This window comes from Loxodonta africana, chromosome 7 (genome assembly GCF_030014295.1).
Source record: "Loxodonta africana isolate mLoxAfr1 chromosome 7, mLoxAfr1.hap2, whole genome shotgun sequence".
In the NCBI taxonomy this organism is placed as follows: Eukaryota; Metazoa; Chordata; class Mammalia; order Proboscidea; family Elephantidae; genus Loxodonta; species Loxodonta africana.
The window spans coordinates 25631809-25654460 of NC_087348.1; the positions used below are offsets into that span (position 1 = coordinate 25631809).

General features: G+C 37.2%; 1 protein-coding gene across 1 annotated transcript; it reads right to left on the reverse strand.

The window, feature by feature from the left end:
* Positions 1–154: 154 nt before the first annotated feature.
* LOC100654956 (olfactory receptor 8K5-like) lies at positions 155–18906 on the reverse strand. The gene is made up of 2 exons (XM_064289348.1): positions 18319–18906; positions 155–244 (listed from the first exon to the last, which is right to left on the reverse strand). The coding sequence occupies exons 1-2, from the start codon at positions 18904–18906 to the stop codon at positions 155–157; spliced, it is 678 nt and encodes a 225-aa protein (XP_064145418.1).
* Between the last annotated feature and the right edge of the window lie 3746 nt (positions 18907–22652).

Sequence of the window (22652 nt, forward strand, 5' to 3'; positions counted from 1 at the left end):
ATTAATATAGAAATATTATACTTTATTTTATCTGCACAATGTCATCAGCATTTTACTTTAGAGCCCTTCCTTTTTTTGGTCTGAGAATATTTACAAGATATTGATATTCTTGAAGAGAGTGAAAAGATAACAAGAAGTTAGTGAAACTTAAGTTTTATGGCCCCTCATCAGCTCTGGCCCCTTCCAAGACCTTCAGCAAGGCCTTAGCAACGCATTCACGTGGTGATGTATCCTGGTAAGTGTCCTGAAAGAAGAATATTTAACCATGACCAGTTAAAGGCACATTATCTTGCCATTCCAACATCCTTTCCATTGCACTTCACCAAATACCAGTTTGCCTTGGGGTACCAGTAGGCATTTCTGGGATCCAAATAAATAGGATTTGAGTTAATAATATTTGAGGCTTAGAAGGTATATTTTCATGGTTCAAAACAATGACATATATCATTTAGTAATGCTATCATTCTGGTGTTAGAATAGCTTCTAAGAACATGCCTACCACCTAGTATGCTGAAATGTGTCTTGAATTTAAGAAAGTTTATATTTATAGATTTTATAATGTTTGTCACCAAGATCATTTTGTCTATAATTTTATTTCTATTTCTTTCCCATTCTAAATAAATATTCACATTTCTGCTTCAATTTGTATTTATATTTCCTTTTTAATGGAAACCTTCAAATTTGTATAAGATTCAAGACACAGATGTTATGAATCCATTCCTGCTAAAATCAATGGTCTATATCAAAATCCAGAGATTTGTACTACTTAATTGAATGTGGTCTATTTCCTCTAACATAACAGCGTGGAGATGAGCGGCTCCATAAGGTATTTAGAATATGCACTTTTGCATTTATATCATCATATATCCTAACTATCAATTTATTTCTGGAAATCTACAACAGGTAACTTTCAGGGTACCTGAAAGTATCTGTGATTTCCAGATATCTTAATGATAACACCTGCCCTTTCATTTCATAAAATTTTACAGAGAATGTCAGTAAAGCAATGTGGAACTTCCTTGATTGGAATTAATGAAGCTCCTTTAGCTTAATCCACTTGGATTCCCTTTTACATCTTCTCACGTTCATTGCCTTTTCATGAAAACTTAGGATTCTGTAAATGTGAGTTTTGACTGGAACAGTAAGTAGGTTTCCAAATATTCACTAGCATGAAATACTGCGCAGAAGTATTACAGTGTGATAGCATGCCCAGTGAAATTACCTGTGAAATTACCAGGTAAAAAATTACTGGCCTCTGACAAGATCTTAGTTTGTGGCAGGGATCTGCTGAAGTCCTGAGGTGGACTACAGGCAGATATCTGCTAAGGATGACTTTTTATCCTGTGGCTGGCTGGAACTTTCAGGAGAAAGGTAGTAATTCTAGGAGTCTGATAATTTCTGGTTCAATTTTGCCAGCCTGATCCAGAAGATTGAGGGCAATACTGGAGATTGTGAGTTGCCTTCACCCCTTCTTCCTAGAAAAGGTTGTGTGCTGTTTCTGCAGTAAGTTTCACTCTCTCTTCTGGGTCTTTCTTCTTCCACAGTATAACGACTATAAGCCTAACCCCTTTTGAAAACTTTATTTCAAATTTGCTCTGTTGTAAGTTCTGATATCATAGATATTTACTGTAGAATACTTGATTGAGCAAAGAAATTTGAATTTCTAGTTCCTTCCTACCATCTTTAGTTCTTCAATGTTCTGTAAGAATTATTCTAGTGTGTATTGAGTCTATCAACATCTTCAGCATCAGCCACTGTCAAGATTCTGGATCCTTTGACCCACTCATTCTCCTTTTTGGAAAAAAAGTATCTCCGATTTGCTCTGAACATCTAAATGTGTACATTTTAAATATCTCTGAGTATGGGTCATCCTTAATGCAAGCAGAATATAGAAGTTTGCAAATAAATAAATAATTTCTTAATCCTGACACATGATAATGTCAGGTAGGTATTATTTTAGGTGCAGGGAGTTCTTTATATCACCATAACTCTTAAAAATCATACTATTTCCTAGTCTACTTCATCAGTTTATAACACCCATTCAGAAAAATCAGTAGTAAGCAACTAGTAGAGAAAATAAACAACAAACATCATCATCGTGATCAACAGCAACAACAAAAATGCATGTTTTCATGGGAAATTCTTACACAAAAAGGGTTCAACATTAATGAAATGTTCCATGGTACATACTTATACTAACAAGATTCATTGCTTAACAAATATTTCATTGGACAAACTTGCAATAAAATAATATTTATTAAATATTACAGCAACAGGTACAAGAGCCTTGGTCACATTTATACCAGAAAAAATGTTTACTTTTGAGAAATTCAAAATGTATCAGTGTGTTCTGTATTATATCTTGCATTCTAATCTTAATTTGTTGTTGTTCTTCATTGCTCTTGAGTTGGTTCGGATTACAGTGACTGCATGTATAACAGAACAAAATTATGTCGATTCTTGTGTCATCTTCATGGTTATTGGTATGTCTGAGTCCACTGTTGGGCCTACTGTGTCAATCCATCCCATTGAAGTGTCCATCTACCTACCATCCTATTGGGCCCCTAATTTAATAAATATGATGCCATTTTCTAGCAATTTTCCTTTCCTGATGTGTCCAAAGTAGGAGTAACATTAATAAATTATATTAAATTGGTGATGAAATTTTGAGGCATTTCTATCTCCCTCATCACTTTCAGTAATCAAATGTCACTATCAGTTACCCCAAATCAAATAGAGCTCTGGGTACACACGAAAGTTTTAGGATTTAGTGTCCTTAAAACATCATAGAGCTCCATGGAATCCTAGTTAACAAAAGAGAAAATGAATGTTTGCAGTGAAGTTGAAGGGATCAACAGCGAGTGACCATAATAGTGTCTGCAGTTAAGAATCATGGAAAATGACCAATAACCAGGTGACAGTCAGAACCAAAGACAATTCTTATCCACTCACCTGGAGTACAGAATCAGCTTTTCTTTTCTTGAATGATTCTCTTGTTTTCTTTGGTAGGAGGAATTTATGATTTTCCTTCTCTTTGCCATGTTCCCTGAGGAATTAGCCTGTATTTCACTAGTTATACCCAAATCATCTGAGGGAGCTTAAAAAAAAAAAAAATTGCCTTGATTTCTCTGTTAATTATCTAAGACGTACTACATATTCCCCAGAGAAAAAATAAGGGGTAATTCGATGAAAGAAACAAAACACAAGTGATCTTTATAGTCCCATGGAATGTACATGATGTAAACATATTCACAATCTTACACAGTCAAGAATTATAGATACAAGAACCTAGATGTAAATCCGTCCATGAGTAACTGAAATTTGACAAAGGGCCAAAGTCCATTAAACAGGGAAAAAATGGTCTCTTTAATAAATGGTGCTGGCATAACTGGATGTACATCTGTAAAAGAAAACATACCTCCTACCATACACCAAAGCTAACTCAAAATGGGTCAAAAACCTTAATAAATAACCTAAAAAGACAAAGATCATAGAAGAAAAAATAGGGACTATGCTGGGGAACTTACATACGGCATAAATAGTATCAAACCCTAAGTAACAATGCACAAACACTGGAAAAGAACTAGATAACTTGGCGCTCCTAACAATTAAACACCTATGCTCATCAAAAGACTTGACCAAAAGAGTAAAAAGAGAACTACAAACTGGGGAAAAAAAAATGGCTATGACATGTCGGAAAAGGGTCTAATCTCTAAAATCTAGAAGATACTGCAACACCTCAAGAAAAAAAACACAAATTATCCAATTAAAAAATGCGCAAAGGTCATGAAAAGTCACTTCACCAAAAGACATTCAGGTGACAGACACATGAAGAATTAAATGCATGAGATCACTAACCATTAAAAACCATTAGAGAAATGCAAATCAAATCTCCATTGAGATACCATCTCACCCCAACAGTATTAGCACTAAATCAAAAAACACAAAATAACAAATGTTGGAGAGGTTGTGGGGTTATAGGAACTCTTATGCTCTGCTGGTGGGAATGTAAAATGGTACGAACATTTTGGAAGATCGTATGATGCTTCTTTAGAAAGCTTGAAACAGAAATACCACACAATCCAGCAATCCCACTCCTGGGAATATACCCTAGATAAACAAGAGCCATCCCATGAATAGACATATGCACATCCATGTTCATTGCAGCAACATTCACAATATAGCAAAAGGATGGAAACAACTAAGTGCCCATCAACAGATGAATGGATAAACACGTTATTGTACATATGCGCAATGGAATACAATGCAACCATAAAGAGCACTGTTGAATTCTGGAAACATCTCACAACACAATCTGGTGGGCACTATACTGAGTGCAATAAGTCAGTCATGAAAGGACAAATATTGTATGAGACCATTATTATAAGTACTCAAAAAAAGATTTACACATGGAAAAAAAAAACTTTCCTTGATGTTTATGAGGGTGTGGAGGGAAGGAGGAGGGAAAATCACTAATTAGACAGTAAACAAGTGTAAACTTAGGTGAAGGTAAGGACAACACATGTCCTTGTTATTGTCAGGTGCCTTCCAGTTGGTTCTGATTCATAATACCCTTATGCATAACAGAATGAAACACTGCCCGGTACTGTGCCATCCTTACAATTGTTCTTATGCAGCCACTGTGTCAATCTACCTCGCTGAGGGTCTTCCCCTTTTCCACTGACCCTGTACTTTACCAAGCATGATGTCCTTCTCCAGGGACCGATCCGTCCTGAAAACATGTCCAAAATATGTAAGACACAGTCTCGTCACCCTTGCTTCTAAGGAGCATTCTGGTTGTACTTCTTCCAAGGCAGATTTGTTCATTCTTTTGGCAGTCCATGGTACATTCAATATTCTTCACCAACACCACAATTCGAAGGCATCAATTCTTCTTCAGTCTTCCTTATTCATTGTCCAGCTTTCACATGCATATGATGTGATTGAAAATACCATAGCTTGGGTCAGGCGCACCTCAGTCTTCAAGGTGACATCTTTGCTTTTTAACACTTTAAAGAGGTCTTTTGCAGATTTTCCCAACGCAATGCGTCTCTTGATTTCTTGACTGCTGCTTCCATGGCTGTTGATAGTGGATCCAAGTAAAATGAAATCTTTGACAACTTCAATCTCTTCTCTGTTTATCACGATGTTGCTTATTGGTCCAGTTGTGAGGATTTTTGTTTTCTTTCTGTTGAGGTGTAGTCCCTATTGAAGGTTGTGGTCTTTGACCTTCATCAGTAAGTACGTCAAGTCCTCTTCACTTTCAGCAAGCAAGGTTGTGTCATCTGCATAAAGCAGGTTGTTAATGAGCCTTTCACCAATCCTTACTCCCCGCTCTTCTTTGTATAGTCCACCATCTCAGATTATTTTCTCAGCATACAGATTGAATAGGTATGGAGAAAGGATACAATCCCAACACACACCTTTCCTGACTTTAAACCAATCAGTATCCTCTTGTTCTATCTGAACAACTGCCTCTTTATCTGTATAAGGTTTCCTCATGAGCACAATTAAGTGTTCTCTGGTGTTGACTGTAATTTGTTATTATCCACACAGTCGAATGCCTTTGCATAATCAATAAAATGCAGGTAAACATCCTTCTGGTATTCCCTGCTTTCAGTCAAAATCCATCTGACATCATCGATGATATCCCTGGTTCCACTCCCTCTTCTGAATCCAGCCTGAGTTTCTGGCAGTTCCCTGTCGATATATTGCTGCAGCTGTTTTTGAATGACCTTCAGCAAAATTTTGCTTGCATGTGATATTAATGATATTGTTCGATAGTTTCCACATTCGGTTGGATCACCTCCCTTGGGAATAGACATAAATATGGATCTCTTCCAGTCAGTTGGCCAGGAAGCTGTCTTCCATATTTCTTGGCATAGACGAGTGAGCACTTCCAGGGCTCTGTTGAAACATCTCAGTTGGTATTCTGTCAATTCCTGGAGCCTTGTTTTTTTTTTTTTTCAGTGCAGCTTGGACTTCTTCCTTCAGTACCATTGGTTCCTGATTGTATGCTACCTCTTGAAATGGTTGAATGTTTACAAATTTTTTTTGGTGTAATGACTGTGTGTATTCCTTCCATCTTCTTTTGATACCTCCTGCATTTTTTAATATTTTCCCCATACAATCTTTCACTATTGCAACTCGAGGCTTCAATTTTGTCTTCAGTTCTTTCAGTTTGAGAAATACCGAGAATGTTCTTCCCTTTTGATTTTCTATCTCCAGCTCTTTGCACATGTCATTATAATACTTTACTTTGTCTTCTCTAGCTGCCCTTTGAAATCTTCTGATCAGTTCTTTTGCTTCATCATTTCTTCCTTTTGCTTTAGCTGCTCAACATTTGAAAGCAAGTTTCAGAGTCTCTTCTGACATCCACCTTGGTCTTTTCTTTCTTTCCTGTCTTTTCAATGACCTCTTGCTTTCTTTATGTATGATGTCCTTGATGTCATTCCACAACTTGTCTGGTCTTCAGTCATTGGTGTTCAACTTGTCAAATCTATTCTTCAGATGGTCTCTAAATTCAAATGGGCTATACCCAATGTCGTATTTGGCTCTTGTGGATTGCTCTGATTTTCTTCAGTTTCAGCTTGAACTTGCATATGAGCAATTGATGGTCTGTTCCACAGTCGGCCCCTGGCCTTTTTCTGACTGCTGATATTGAGCTTTTCCATCATGTTTTTCCACAGCTGTAGTCAATTTGATTCCTGTGTGTTCCACCTAGTGAGGTACGTGTGTATAGTCTCCGTTTATGTTGGTGAAAAAAGGTATTTGCAATGAAGCCTTTGGTCTTGAAAAATTCTATCATTCGATCTCCAGCATTGTTTCTATCACCAAGGCCATATTTTCAGACTACTGATCCTTCTTCATTTCCAACTTTCACATTCCAGTCACCAGTAATTATCAATGCATCCTTCTTGCATGTTTGATCAATTTCAGACTGCAGCAGCTGATAAAAATCTTCAGTTTCTTCATCTTTGGTCTTAGTGGTTGGTGTGTAAATTTGAATAATAATTGTATTAACTGGTCTTCCTTGTAGGTGTGTGGATATTATCCTATACTGACAGCATTGTACTTCAGGATTGACCTTGAAATGTTCTTTTTGATGATGAATGCAACACCATCCCTCTTCAAGTTGTCATTCCCGGCAAAGTAGACTATATGATCGTCTGATTCAAAATGGCCAATACCAGTCCATTTCAGCCCACTAATGCCTAAAAAAACTGCCTAGGATATCAATATTTATGCATTCCATTTCGTTTTTGATGATTTCCAATTTTCCTAGATTCATACTTCGTACATTCCAGGTTCCAATTATTAATGGATGTTTGCAGCTGTTTCTTCTCATTTTGAGTCATGCCACATCAGCAAAGGAAGGTTCTGAAAGCTTTACTCCATCCACGTCATTATGGTCAAGTCCATTTTGAGTAGGCAGCTCTTCCTCAGTCATCTTTTGAGTGCCTTCCAACCTGGGGGGGCTTATCTTCTGGTACTAGATTAGACAATGTCCTACTGCTTTTTATAAGGTTTTCACTGGCTAATTCTTTTCAGAATTAGACTGTCAGGTCCTTCTTCTTAGTTTGTCTTATTCTGGAAGCTCAGCTGAAACCTGTCCTCCATGGGTGACCCTGCTGGTATCTGAATACTGGTGGCATAGCTTCCAGCATCAGAGCAACACACAAGCCCCCACAATACAACAAATTGACAGACACGTGGAGTGGGGGACAACGCGTAGTATAGGGGAAATCAGCACAACTGGGCAAAAGCATAGCTGTTTCCTAGACACATCCAAACACTTTGAGGGACTGAGTATCTGGGACTGTGGGCTGAGGATCATAGTCTCGGGGGACATTTAAGTCAGTTGGCATAACATGGTTCATAAAGAAAATGTACTACATCCCACTTTGGTGAGCAGTATCTGGAGTCTTAAAAACTTGTGAGCTGCCATCTAAGGCACATCTTTTGATACCATTCCATCTGGATCAAAGGAGTATGAAGAAAATGAAAGACACAAGACAAATATTAATCCAAAGGACTAAAGGACAGCATGAACCAGAGGCTCCATGAGTCTGAGACCAGAGGAACTAGATGGTGCCTAGCTACCACCAACTATCACTCTGAAAAGGATCATGACAGACAGTCCCAGACAGAGAAGGAGAAAAATGTAGAAGAGAATTCAAATTCACCAAAAAAGACCGGGCTTACTGGTCTGACAGAAACTGGAGGAATTCCTGCAACTGTGGCCACCAGACACTCTGCTAATCCAGAAGTGAAACCATTCTCAAAGTCCACTTTTCGGAAAACAATTAGAGAGGCATATAAAACAAACAAACAAAACACACCTGAAGAATGTGCTTCTTAGTTCAATCAAATATACAAGACCATACGGGCAATTCCTGTTCCAAAAGCAAGATGAGAAAGCAGGAAAGGACAGCAACTGGAAAAATGGGCACTGGGAACCCAGGGTGCAAACGGGGAACAAGCTGTCAGATTGTGAGGATGGCGGCCAATGTCACAAAACATTATGTGTATACATTTTTGTATGAGAAATTAACTTGAGTTGTAAACTTACTCCTAAATTACAATAAAAAAAATAAAGAATTTTAGATACAATGGAAAAAATAAAGTACTTATCAGCTCAATCCCAGTAGAACTGGAGCAAAGTCGTGATGAAATAGTAAATGCTTTTGTCAACATTACATAGGGTTTTTTCTTTGACTTTATTATCTAAAAAAAATAGAAAGTAGGCATTGAGTTATAAATATATCATTTAACTCATACATGTGTTAAACTCACTATTTAACCCGTACATTTAACCCATATTATTCCCATATTCAGGGAACACCAAACTTAGTTAAAATATGTAATTTTCCTGGAGCTGTACAATTAATAACTAGAGGATTTGAAACTAAAACTTCAACACTCCTGGTCTATATCTGTAAATGAGTGATATACACACACATATATACTTTTCTTTCCATATGACAAACTGGCAATAATTGTTGTAAGGCAAAGCATTACCACAGTGATTGCCTCAATTGTAGGATTTCCTGAGCTACCACCCCTGTTGGATAATGTTTAGTACGACCTCACAGAAATTCTATTTCTGAGATCTCTATTCTGCTCCCTCAGTTGATTCCAGTGTTTTATGCCAATACTATACTGCCTTAGTTATTGGAGTTTGAAATTACTTAGTAGGACTATTCCCAGTTTTTTCTTCTTTTGCCACATTGTTTTGGATAGTGTAGTTGTCTTGCCTAGAAGTGTTCATCGATTTCCAAATACATGTTAGAATCATATTGTGAATACGATACTCCCCCACCTTCGCCCCTACATGAATCAACTTGATTTTTGTTCCTGGTTTCTAAGCTGGACTGCAGCTAAGATCAATAAGTGGGGGCTGACTAGATCAAGAGGTACTACCTAGAGGCTTGATGCCGACTAAGCCTCGGGATGCACGACATAATATATCATGGCCATGTAGTGAGGCCAATAAAGGCCTTGGAATCAGAGGCTCAGTGGAGCTTCCTAGGTGGTGGGAGATAACATACACTCTCTGAAGGGTAAGCATGTTTCCTGAAGACATGAAAGCTCTGTGCTGAGACCCCTCCCAGGCTTCGCTATGTGTTTTAGCATCCTTTTTTTCTGCTAGATCAAATATAGCCCAATCCCTGGAGTTTGTGAGACATTTCCACAGATTATTGGACCTAAGAAACAGAGAAGGGGCTGGGACCTGCTGACTTAGCCCTGGGTCAATGAGGATGAATTAACCATGGAAGGAAAGCTTACATTTCCACAAGATGCAATTGGCATGTGGAGTAGAATTTATCACACACCACACATTTGATGTAAGAGGTGAATCATCTTAGCCCTCTGGACAGGTTTGAAACAATTGTCTGGTGGGACTCACTTGAAAGGTTTTGACATTACTATATCTTTAGATAAATACACGGAAAATTCACGATTTAAAACCACTGAGTCTTCCAGTCTGAATATAACGTATCCCTCTCCATTTGTTTTAGTTTTCCTTAATTTAGCTCAGCTATGTTTTGTATTTTTTTTTAGTATACAGGCATTACATGTATTTTGCTCAGCTCATTCTTATGTATTTTATAGTTTTCATACCATTGGAAATAGAATTTTAAAAATTTACTTTCCAGTTGTTGGATGTTAATTATTCAATTATCTAGGTAAAGTGCATAAGTACCGAAAATGGTAAGAAAACTATTTTTATTCATTAATAATATGATACCATACTGGTGCTGTCAAGTCAATTCTGATTCATATTGACCCTATAGGACAAAGTGGAAATGCCCCATAGGATCTCCAAGGGGCAGCTGGTGGAATTGAATTGTTGACCTTTTGTTTGCCAGCCGAAATCTTAACCACTGTGCCAGCAGGGTTCCAACGACATGATAGTCTAAACAAAAATGTCTAAAGAAAATATAAAAACTATTAGTTCTAAAAAATGAATTTAATAAGATCCCAGTATGTAAAATTAGCATATAAAATACAATTTTATATTTTGTATACTAATTTCACACATCGAGTCATTTTAGGTATGAAAAAAAATTTTTTTTTTTTATTATGATCAGGCACATTTAAGGAATTAAGCTTGAATTTATAGAGACGATGCTTACAAATCCCTCCCAGGAACCTTACAATATTTTGAGAACTCTAGAAGACAGAACTCACCCATATCTCTGTGTACTACAGGTGACACCTAGTGGCAAATTCTTGACTTGGCTTCCTATTCACGAGAAGCTTTTGCAAATTCAATCTGAGATTCCGTATAAAAACTTAAAAAACACATTTAAAAAGCCTATATAATAAGTTACACAGGTATATAAGGACTGCCAAATGAATGAGCTAATCTGTCTTGGAAGAAATATAGCTGGAATGCTCCTTAGAAGCAAGGATGGTGAGACTTCGTCTCATATACTTTGGACATGTTATCAGGAGGAACCAGTCCCTGGAGAAGGACATCGTACTTGGTAGAGGGTCAGCAAAAAAAGGGAAGACCATCATCATGGAGTTGGACTGACACAGTGGCTGCAAAATGGGCGGAAGCACGACAAGAATTGTGAGGATGTCACAGGATGGGGCAGTGTTTCGTTCTGTTGTACATAGGGTTACTAGGAGTGGGAACAGACTCGAAGTGGGAACAACAACAAAATGACAATATAATAAATTATCATTCTTGCTGCACCAATAAATAATGATGACTAGTCTTATTTAAGATCAACAGTAACTTTGCTTTGGAATTGTTTTTGATTAAAGGGGGGTGGCTGTAGAGAAATTTTATGTTTAAAAAAAATTATAAAATACCCTTGTGCGCTATCAAATTCTAGCCTGATCATTGTCTTTGAGATATTTTACATCTCTTCGTAAACTATGAAGGAAGGTCCAGGAACCTTATGATATTTTGAGAACTCTAAAAGAGAGGAACTCACTCATATTTGTGGGTTCTACAGTGAAATCTAGTGGCAAGTTCTTGACTTGGTTTTCAATTACAAAAAAAAAAAAAAAAAAACCCTAGATATTGTAGTTTGGGTTCTCTAGACAGATAAAGCCAGTGAGATGTGTATATGTGTATATATCTCTCAAAAGGATGGTGATTGTAGAGCTAAAATTTATGTTTAAATAAATTTTAAACATAAATAAATAAAATTTCTGTTTAAATCAGACTAGAAGCTGATACACACACACACACAGATTTACTTCAAGAGATAGGCTCATGCATTTGTGGGTCTGGCAGGTCCAAAATCCCCAGGTCAGGCAACAAACCAAAGACTTCTTCCAGACAGTAGGCCAGAGAATTCTGCAAGCTTACGTCCCAAGATACTTTTGTTTCTTTATTTACCTCTTTATTATCCGTTGTACTTTCCCAGCTACTATCTATACATTTAGAGTATGGCCATGACAATCAGCATATCCCTCACTAGATATCAAAAAAAAAAAAAAGATATCAAAGGAGGAAGGAAATCAAGTTAAATGCTAGCAGATCAAAATCATCTCATCTACATATGTGTTTGATTACAGAATAGATAGCAAGAAATGTTTATCACAGTCAAATTGGTAGATAACAGGACAAATTATTCATGGTGTTAACAGGGGCACAGATAACTCTTTTTTAGCCTCAGAAAGCACAATGAAAATGTGATTCAAAAGATCCTTTTTATTAAAAAAAAAAAAAAGAAATACACTTAATATACCAAGAGATATATTATGTGTGGCGTAGCAGTTAAGTGCTACGGCTGCTAACCTAAGGGTCGGCAGTTCGAATCTGCCAGGCGCTCCTTGGAAACTCTATGGGGCAGTTCCACTCTGTCCTATAGGGTCACTATGAGTCTGAATCGACTCGACGGCACTGGGTTTTTTTTTTTTTTGTGTGTGTGTACCAAGGGAGAGTTTAATAAGGGTTCCAGAGTATGAGCCCTATTGAATCACTTAAGAAAGCATTTAAACAGAAAAAAGGGATATTGGGGCTAACAAGACATTTAATTTGAGATAAAAATGTAATGATTAATATAAATTTGAATGATTATAAGGAAAATAATCTATTTGTCTGTGCTTTATAATTACTTTTTTCTACGGAACCAAAGAGAATGTGGAGTCCTGTGGTGCAATGGTTAAGAGCTCGCCTGCTAACCAGAAAGGTTGGAAGTTCGAATCCACCAGCCACTCCTTGAAAACCCTAGGGGCAGTTCTGCTCTGTCCTATAGCATCGACATGACGGCACATAACAACGACAACAAAAAAGAGAATGTAATTATATGTACAAGAAATATGATCAAATAACATTAGCCTATTTCATAGTTTATTAGAAAATAATGTACATTTTGTACTAAATACAAATTTTACATGGATTCTTAAAGACCCCTTGGAAAGCCTTTTCCACCTCTTTGTTCCTTAAGCTCTATGTATATGAAGGGGTAAACATGGGAAAGAGCCCTGGTGGTGCAGTGGTTAAGAGCTACGGTGAGCTAAGGCTGCTAACAAAAAGGTCAGCAGTTTGAAACCCTATGGGGCACTTCTACTCTTTCCTCTGGGTTGACTCTACAGCAATGGGTTTTTAAACATGGGACTAATTAAAGTGTGAAACACAGAGGCAATTTTGTCACTGTTAAAAGAATGAGCAGATACAGGCTGTACCTATGTCAATAATAGGGTCCCATAGAACATAACCACTACTGTCATATGAGAACCACATGTTGAGGAAGACTTTTTACCCCATTCAGCAGAATACATTCAAAATATGGCCATCAGAATCAGCATGTAGGACACCAGGGTTACCAGAAGGGAGGACATCAAATTAAATGCTGAAGATATTAAGAGCAACCATTCTACTTCTGGTGCATTTGAGCAGAGTAACAGTGTAAATGGAGTATCATCACAGAAGAAACCGTATATTGCATTAGAGCCACAGAAGGTCGATGTAAAAATTGTACTGATGTTTATTAGAGACTGCACAGTACAGAAGAGGTATGAAATATCCATGAACACATGACCAAGTGTCTGGGATGTAACTTTATAGAAAAGAAGGTTACAGATGGCCACATAGCAGTCAGGCCATGGCTGCCATGATGAAGAGTTCTGTGATCATGAACAAAATAGTGGAAAACCATCTGTGTGGCACATGCATAATTGGAAATATTAGTTGGATTCACAACCATATTTCCTAGACTGTGGGGGTAAATAACAGTAGAACTACCAAAATCAATCAAGGCCAGTTTTCTGACAAAAAAATACATAGATGAGTAATACTTTTTGGTCCTGTGGCTGACTATAATGTTAAGGAGAGTGGCAGTAATCTAGGAATCTTCTCATTTTGGTGTGATTTTACAAGTCTCGACCAGGAGATTGAGTGAAGGACATTACTGATGATTGATGAGCCACTTCCAACCCTTCTTCCTAGACAAATAGTGGTGACAAAGAATATTGAATATACCATGGACTGCCAAAAGAACAAACAAATCTGTCTTGGAAGAAGTACAACCAGAATGCTCCTTAGAAGCAAGGATAGTGAGACTGCGTCTTACATACTTTGGGCATGTTGTCAGGAGGGATCAGTCCCTGGGGAAGGACGTCATGCTTGGTAAAGTACAGGGTCAGTGGGAAAGGGGAAAACCCTCAGTGAGGTAGATTGACAAAGTGGCTGCAACAATGGGCCCAAGCATAACAATGATTGTAAGGATGGTGCAGGACCGGGCAGTGTTTCATTCTGTTGTGCATAGGGTCTCTATGAGTTGGAACCAACTTGACGGCGCCTAACAACAACAACAACAGAGACTTCTCAAAACCTACAGAGTGACAAATTTGCTTCCCTGCAGGTCACTGTAACTAAACAGCCTAAGCAGATAAGAGAATTACAGTCTCAAACCCAGTCTAATACTGTTTCTCCGTCTCCTGCCTCTGATTCTTCAGAAGCTGGTTCTCTCTTTCTTTCTTTGCCCTCTATGCCTCTTGAAAACCTAGTAATCCTTTGTCAGACCTTCAGAACATCCCTATTTCTCCAGGGATTTTTCAGATCCTCCCTATGCAATTCCCAAAATGACTTTCAAAAATCATTCCCCTCTGCCTGGAGTAGGCACTTGAGAAAATCTTAAGAGTGGGTAAGGGAGATTATATATATATACACATATACATATATATATACACACACACACACATATATACACACACACATATATATATATAAAACCTTTGTTCCTTAGACTCATAATGATTTACACAGTATCGTTAAAAATTTTTTTCAGATATTCAAAAAAATCCTGATATGTTTGCTAGGGAATTTAAGGTCTTAATTGATTCATAGCAGCCTGAATTCAATTAGTACACATGCTAGACAGCCCTGGAGACATTCAAAAGTGATTAGAGCATGCTGACTGGAAAATACTCAGGCTAGTCTTGCTGTAGACCCCAACAGAATGACCAAGGAAATGCTTAAAGATCTCCCAGAAAAAAGGAAAGAAAAAGACTTACATGAAGCTCTTAATAAAGTCTTTTCTCCTGTAGTGAATTAGGCAAAAATCAATTCTTGCATGCAAACTAAAAATGGAAGTGTTTTATGCTGGCATTATCTGAACTTTCAGCTTAAGAAAAAGTCATCAGCTTGGTTGGAAAAATCACTCGTGTTTTCAAGATAACAGGTTTGGCTCAGTGAACTAGCTCAAACCACAGAAACCAAACAAACTGCTAAGACAAGTAAATTAATGACCTTAAAGGTACAGCAGTTACAAAACCTACCCAAGTCATTTCAAAACAGAAGCCTAAATATAAGGATGAGCTAGGACCTATTGAAAATATGTAAACACCGCAGTAAAATTACCAGGAAGAAAGAACAACGTCCAAATAGAAAAGTCAAATAAACAGTAAAGCTACTATTATATTTACCTGAAAGCAATTAACAAATAAACTCTACAATGGAAAACACTGTATATAGGAAAGGATATGAATAATCTAGCTTATAAAGCAGCTCTTCTATGTGTCTGTCAGGTTATCATACTGTGGGGGTTTCTGTGTTGCCGTGATGGTGGAAGCTATGCCACCGGTACTCAAATACCAGCAGGCTCACCAATGGAGGACAGGTTTCACCTGAGCTTCCAGACTAAGACAGACTAGGAAGAAGGACCTGGCAGTCTACTTCTGAAAAGACTTAGCTAGTGAAAACCTTAGGAAGAGCAATGGAACACTGTTTGATATAGTGCCAGAAGATGAGCCCCTCAGGTTGGAAGGCACTCAAAATACTGTTGGGGAACAGCTGCTTCCTCGAAGCAGAGTCAGCCTTAATGACGTGGATGGAGTCAAGCTTTTGGGACCTTCATTTGCTGATGTGACACCACTCAAAATGAGAAGAAAGAGCTGCAAACATCCGTTAATAATCGGAACCTGGAATATACAAAGTCTGAATCTAGGAAAATTGGAGGTTGACAAAAATGAAATGGAAAACATAAACTTTTGATATCCTAGGCACTGTTGTTGTTGTTATGTGCTCCCGAGTCGGTTCCACCTCATAGCGACCCTATGCACAACAGAACAAATATTGCCAAGTCCTGAGCCATCCTCACAACCGTTGCTATGCTTAAGCCCATTGTTGCAGCCACTGTGTCAATCCATCTCATTGAGAGGCTTCCTCTTTTTCCCTGACCTTCTACTTTACCGAGCATGGTGTCCGTCTCTAAGGAGTGATACCTCCTGACATGTGCAAAGTATGGGAGATGAAGTCTCACTATCTTTGCTTCTAAGGAGCATTCTGGTTGTACTTCTTTCAAGACAGCTTTGTTCATTCTTTTGGAAATCCATGGTACATTCAGAGCTTTTCTGCAACACCACAATTCAAAGGCATCAATTCTTTTTTTGGTCTTCCTTATTCATTGTCCAGCTTTTGGATGTATATAAGGAGATTGAAAATACCATGGCTTGGGTCAGGTGCACCTTAGTCTTCAAGGTGACATCTTTGCTTTTTAACACTTTAAAGAGTTTTATTGCAGCAGATTTGCCCAATGCTGCATTTTATCATTGCATCCTGATTACATGTCAAAGCCGTGAGATTAAACCCCCAAAAAACAAATTGGTCACCATTTAGAAAATGGAATCCATGCTGAAGATGACTTAAGTCTATACAGAATGCTGTTAAGGTAATCAAAGTTTGTTCAAATGATCAAAAGGAGGGAATGATATAGAGACCCAAAGCTATATGCTTCACTGGAGTAAGGAGGCTAAAATGGAGTCCAGGCCTGGAATACATTTTGTGTAGAAAGTTTGTGGAATCAGAAAACTGAACTGATTAATAATTACAGAGAGCTAGTGCAATTTTGTCTGTTATCTAGTATGTAAGGAAGTGATTTCTTTGTAACCAAGTCAAGAATGAATGTCGTCAGTTCCCCCCCCCCCCCAGGGAGGCTTTATGTAACCTCTACATTTCCAGAAAAGAATGTTTGGAATATCTTCTTTAACGCCCCCCTCCTTTTATAAGCCCCCTACAGCCACTAATTAGCAATTAGTCAGCAAAGCACATATCACCAATTGGTAACTAAGCAACCAAAAAAACCAAATCTAGTGCCTAAAGAAGTCAACAAAAATTCTTTAAACCTGTCACTGTAAAGATCTTGCTTCTGTTATCATGCCTTTAACAATGACGTAGTGAGGAAAAACAAATCAGAATTTTTCTTAGCTTTACTTCATTCTGTAATTGCATATTAAACACTCCAGGGCTGTGAATTAAAGGACCCATTAGTTCTTTGTGCCCAGTGCAAGCTGATGATTCCCTCTTTGGAATTATATTCTTTATCTTGGCTTAACAAAGATTCATTTTGATTGGATTTGTGTCTGGGATCTTTTTCCCCTAACACAATCGTGAATTTATTTGTCCTGTTGACATGTTCTTCCTTCTTTACCAATATAACATTCTCCAAATTCATTAAAAATGTGAACTAGAAAATGTATCAATATTTTCTTCTGGTTCTTAAAATAGTTTTTCACCATGATTTTCTCCATTAATTATTACCTATAATAAATCTTTTAGTCTTTCCAATTATGCATCATAAATTTCTTTTCTTTTTTTTTCCTGCATGCTATTCTCCACCTTCTCTTTCTTTATTCAATTTATTTTTATCCATTCTTACTTTCCTAGCTACTATGTATGCATTTAAATATGATCAATAGAATCAGTATATAAGACCCAAGGTATCTAAGTATAGAATTATCAAAAGAACAAGGAAATCAAATGAAATGCTAAGGGATGAAAATCATCTAGTATACATATATGTTAGATTAAAGAATAGATAATCAGAAATACTTGTCTCTGTCAAATTGCCTGATAAGAAGACAAATGAATCATTCATGATGCTTACAGGAAACTCTTTGTCTCCAATTTTCCTTACCCTGTTGATTTAAGTTCAAAAAACTCAAAGAAAATAAGATTCAGAAGTTTGCCATCCATAATAAACAGTGACAGGAATAAACAAGTAATTTACTGATGTACAGTGCAATAAGTGTTCCATATGGAGAAGTATGAGCTCCTATGCAATCACATAAGGACACATTGAAACATAAACAAGTAATCTTGGGAAGCACATGACTTTTAATTTAAGATAGAAAATATAAAGGTTAATATAAATTCGAATGAATATAAGGGAAATGAGCCATCTGTCTGTACTTTGTAATTCGTCTCTGCTCTAAAACAAAGAAAATGTAATTATACACACTAGAAATATGACCAAATGATATCTGCCTATTTCATAGTTCATATAATATTTAATATTAATTACAAAGTTTACATGGATTTTTAAAGATCCTGTAGAAGGCATTTTTTACCTCTTTGTTCCTTAAGCTGTATATGAAGGGATTAAGCATAGGGATGACTAAAGTGTAAAACACAGAAGTAATTTTGTCAGTGCTAAAAGGATGAACAGATTCAGGCTGCACATACATAAATAGTAGAGACCCGTAGAACACAACCACCACTGTCAGATGAGAACCACACGTGGAGAAAGCTTTTATCCTGCCCTGAGCAGAATGCATTCGATATATGGTTATCAGAATCAACATATAGGACACCAGGACTACCAGGAGGGAAGACATCAGATTAAATGATGCAAACATTATGATCATCAATTCTATTTGCTGTGCATTTGAGCAGAGCAAAGGTATTAAGGGAACATTATCACAGAAGAAATCACTGACGACATTAGAACCACAGAAAGTTGATGTAAAAATCTTACTGGTGAGCAACAGAGACTGAAATGTACAGAAGAGGTATGGAATGGCTGTGAGCTTATGGCAAAGTTTCTGGGACATGATAACATTGTAGAGCAGAGGGTTACAGATGGCCACATGGCGGTCATAGCCCATGGCCGCCAGGATGTAGAGTTCAGTGATAATGAATAAAATGTAGAAAGCCATCTGTATGGCACATTCATAATAGGAAATGGTATTTTGATTCAAAACAAAATTTACTAGCATTTTGGGGTAAATAACAGTAGAATTACCAAGATCAATGAAAGCAGGTGTCTGATAAAAAAAAATACATAGGTGTGTGTAGGTGGGAGTCCACCTTGGTCAAGATGGTCATGCCTAGGTTGCCCACAACTGTGATCATGTAGACGATGAGGAAGACACCAAAAAGGGGGGGATGTAGTTCATGCCTCTTTGTTACTCCCGTGAGAATGAATTCAGTCTGCACTGTTAGATTCTCTGGGCCCATTTAGTTCGGTTCTCTCTCCTGAAAAGAAACAAAGGGATTGGTGTTAGCTTTCATGTAGTATTATCTAAACAAATGATAATATTTGTAGAAACAGTGAAGACTTATTATTCATACTAGAAGATGGTAAGTCCCATATTAGATTTTAAGCTAAAATAAACTATAGAAGGTATTACTTCCAATATTGGAGGATCCATATGAAATCCCTTACGCAATTGTATAATGTAAGTTCAGCAATGTTTGGAACATATGTATATTTATAATAAAACTATATAGTTGTTAATATAACCAGACTTTATTTAATCTTTACAATGACATCACTGGTTTCCTTAGTACATTTCCAATTTTATTTAAAAAATCTTGAGGAAAATTAATGTTTTTAAAGAGACAGGCAGAGCTAACGTGAAGCCAGTGAAGAATAAGTTTCAGGGTTTCTCATTTGCACTGGTCTTGTCAAAGGTCCTGAGAGGAGCCTTAGCAAGCCAGTGACATAGTGATATATCTTTGTAAACATTAGAAAATTAGGATATTTTAACCATGGTCAATTAAGTCCACTCCATATCTTTTCATTCTGTCTTCAGTTCTACTGCACCTCACATAATTAAGGCTGCATTAGAGTGTTTGCAGGCATTTCTGGACTTTGACTAAGGGAAAATTGAAATTATAAGAATTTATTTGATATTTAGTCAGTGCATTTGTAGGGTAAAGTCAAAAGCATGTATCATTAAATAATGCTATTTGTCCTGGTATTGGAGTGGCTTACAAGAACACTTTTACCACTCCATATCTTTGCATGTGTGGATATTATTAATAAATATTTTTATTTAGGCATTTTGTATTATTTGTGGCTTTTATCAGTTTTTCATAACTGAAACATCTTTTTCTTTTCTAATTATTCACATGTATGATTCTGTGTGTATTCAAAATTTTATTTCATTTCCTTTTTTAAAGAAAAACTCAGAATCATAGAGAGATAGTATTCAATATTTGGACCCATTCCCACTAAATTCTATGATTTATATCAATATTCAAAGATTTTGAGTATTTAAGTCTGTGTGCTTTATTTCCTTTAATATAACATTGCAATGATGATACAGAATATATTTCATTTAAAAATATGTATGCATTTATTGAACCATATATTGGAATTGTCAATTTATTTCTAGAACTGTATAATGGAGAAATTAAAAAGTATATTACTGTGATTTTCAAATACTTCAGTGATAAGTCAAGCTCCCTACATTTCACATAGTTTAACAAGGAAAATCAGTAAATTAAGGTTCCTGTATATTAATACAAATAACTAGAGCCTTCTACATTTGTTTGCCAGCCATGCCCTCCCCCAGCAAAGCTGACTTTTCTTTTTTTTTACAACAGGAAAAAAAAAATGGCATAGTGGCACTTATGAAAATACTACAACTCGTAGAGACACCATGTACAACAGAACGAAATCTACCCATTCCGACACTATCCACAAAATCATTGCTATGCTTGAGCCCACCATTGCAGCCACTGGGTCAGTCTATCTCCTTGAGGGTCTTCCTCTCTTTCTCTGACCTTCTACTTTACCAAGCATAATGTCCTTCTCCAGGGACTGCTCATTCATGATAACACATCCAAAGTTCCAGAGGCATAGTCTCACCACCATCATTTCTAAGGAGCATTCTGGCTATATTTCTTCCAAGACAGATTAGTTAGTTCTTCTTGCAGTCCTTGGTATATTTAACATTGTTCGCCCACACCATAATTCAAAGGCATCGATTCTTCTCTGGTCTTCTATATTCATTGTCCAGCTTTCACATTTATATGAGGAAATTAAAAATACCACGATGTGGGTCAAGTGCACTTTAGTCCTCAAAGTGACATCTTTGTTTTTAACACTTTAAAGAGGTCTTTTGCAGCTGATTTGCCCCTTGCAGTATGTCATTTGATTTCTTGACTGCTGCTTCCATGAATGTTCATTGTGTATCCAAGTAAAATGAAATCCTTGACAACTTCAAACTTTTCTTCATCTATCATGGTGTTGGTCAAGTCATGAAGTTTTTGTCTTCTTTATGTTGAGTTGTGTCTTAGTTATCCCGTGCCACTATAACAGAAATACCACAAATGGATGGTTTTAAGAAAGCTGTTTATTTTCTCACAGTAAAGTAGGCTAGAAGTCCAAATTCAGGGTGTCAGCTTCACGGGAAGGCTTTCTCTCTCTGTAGAACTTGTCATCAATGTTCTCCCAGACTAGGCACTTTTTTGTGCAGGAATCCCAGGTCCAAAGAACGTGTACTGCTCCTGGCACTGATTTTTGGTGGTATGAGGTCCCCCTGTCTCTCTGCTTGCTTCTATCTTTTATATCTCAAGAGATTGCCTCAAGACACAATCCAATCCTATAGGTTGAGTCCTGCTTCACTAACACAACTGCTGCCCATCCTTCCTTATTAACATTATACAGACAGGATTTGCAACATATAGGAAAATCACACAATATGGGGAATCATGGCCCAGCCCAACTGATACACACATTTTTCGTGGGACATAATTCAATCCATGACAAGGTGTAATCCAATCAAGAGTATAGTCTTTGATCTTCATCAGTAAGTGTTTAAAGTTCTCTTCACTTTTTGCAAGAAAATGTCATCTGCACATCGCAGGTTGTTGATGAGTCTTCTTCCTATCCTGCTGCCACATTCTTCTTCATACAGTCCAGCTTGTCGGATTATTTGTTCAGTGTACCATTTGAATAAATATGGTGAAAGGGTACAACCCTGATGCATACCTCTTTCCTGAATTTCAACCACACAGTATCCCCTTTTTGTGTTGGAATGACTGCCTCTTCATGTATGTACAGGTTCAGTATGAGCACAATTTAGTACTCTGTAATTCCCATTCTTCTCAATGTTATCCATAATTTGTTATGATGTACACGCTCGAATGCCTTGCATAGTCAATAACAGTCAGGTCAACATCTTTCTGGTATTCTCTGTCTTAGTCATCTAGTGCTGCTATAACAGAAATATCACAAGTGGATGGCTTTACGAAGAGAAGTTTATTCTCTCACAGTCCAGTAGGTTACAAGTCCTAATTCAGGGTGTCAGCTCCAGGGAAAGGCTTTCTTCTTTCTGTCAACTCTGGAGGAAGGTTCTGGTCATCAGTCTTCCCTTGGTCTGGGAGCACCTCAGTACAGGAACCTCAGGTCCAAATGATGGGCTCTGCTCCCAGCAATGCTGTCTTGGTAGTATGATGTCTCCATGTCTCTCTGCTCACTTCTCTCTCTTTTATATATCAAAAGAGATTGGCTTAAGACACTATCTAATCTTGTAGACCTCATCAGTATAACTGCCACTAATCCACCTTGTACATCATAGTGAGAGGGTTTACAACACATAAGGAAATCATATCAGAAGATAAAATGGTAGACAATCATAGGAGGGAATTGTTACCTAGTCAAGAGGACAGA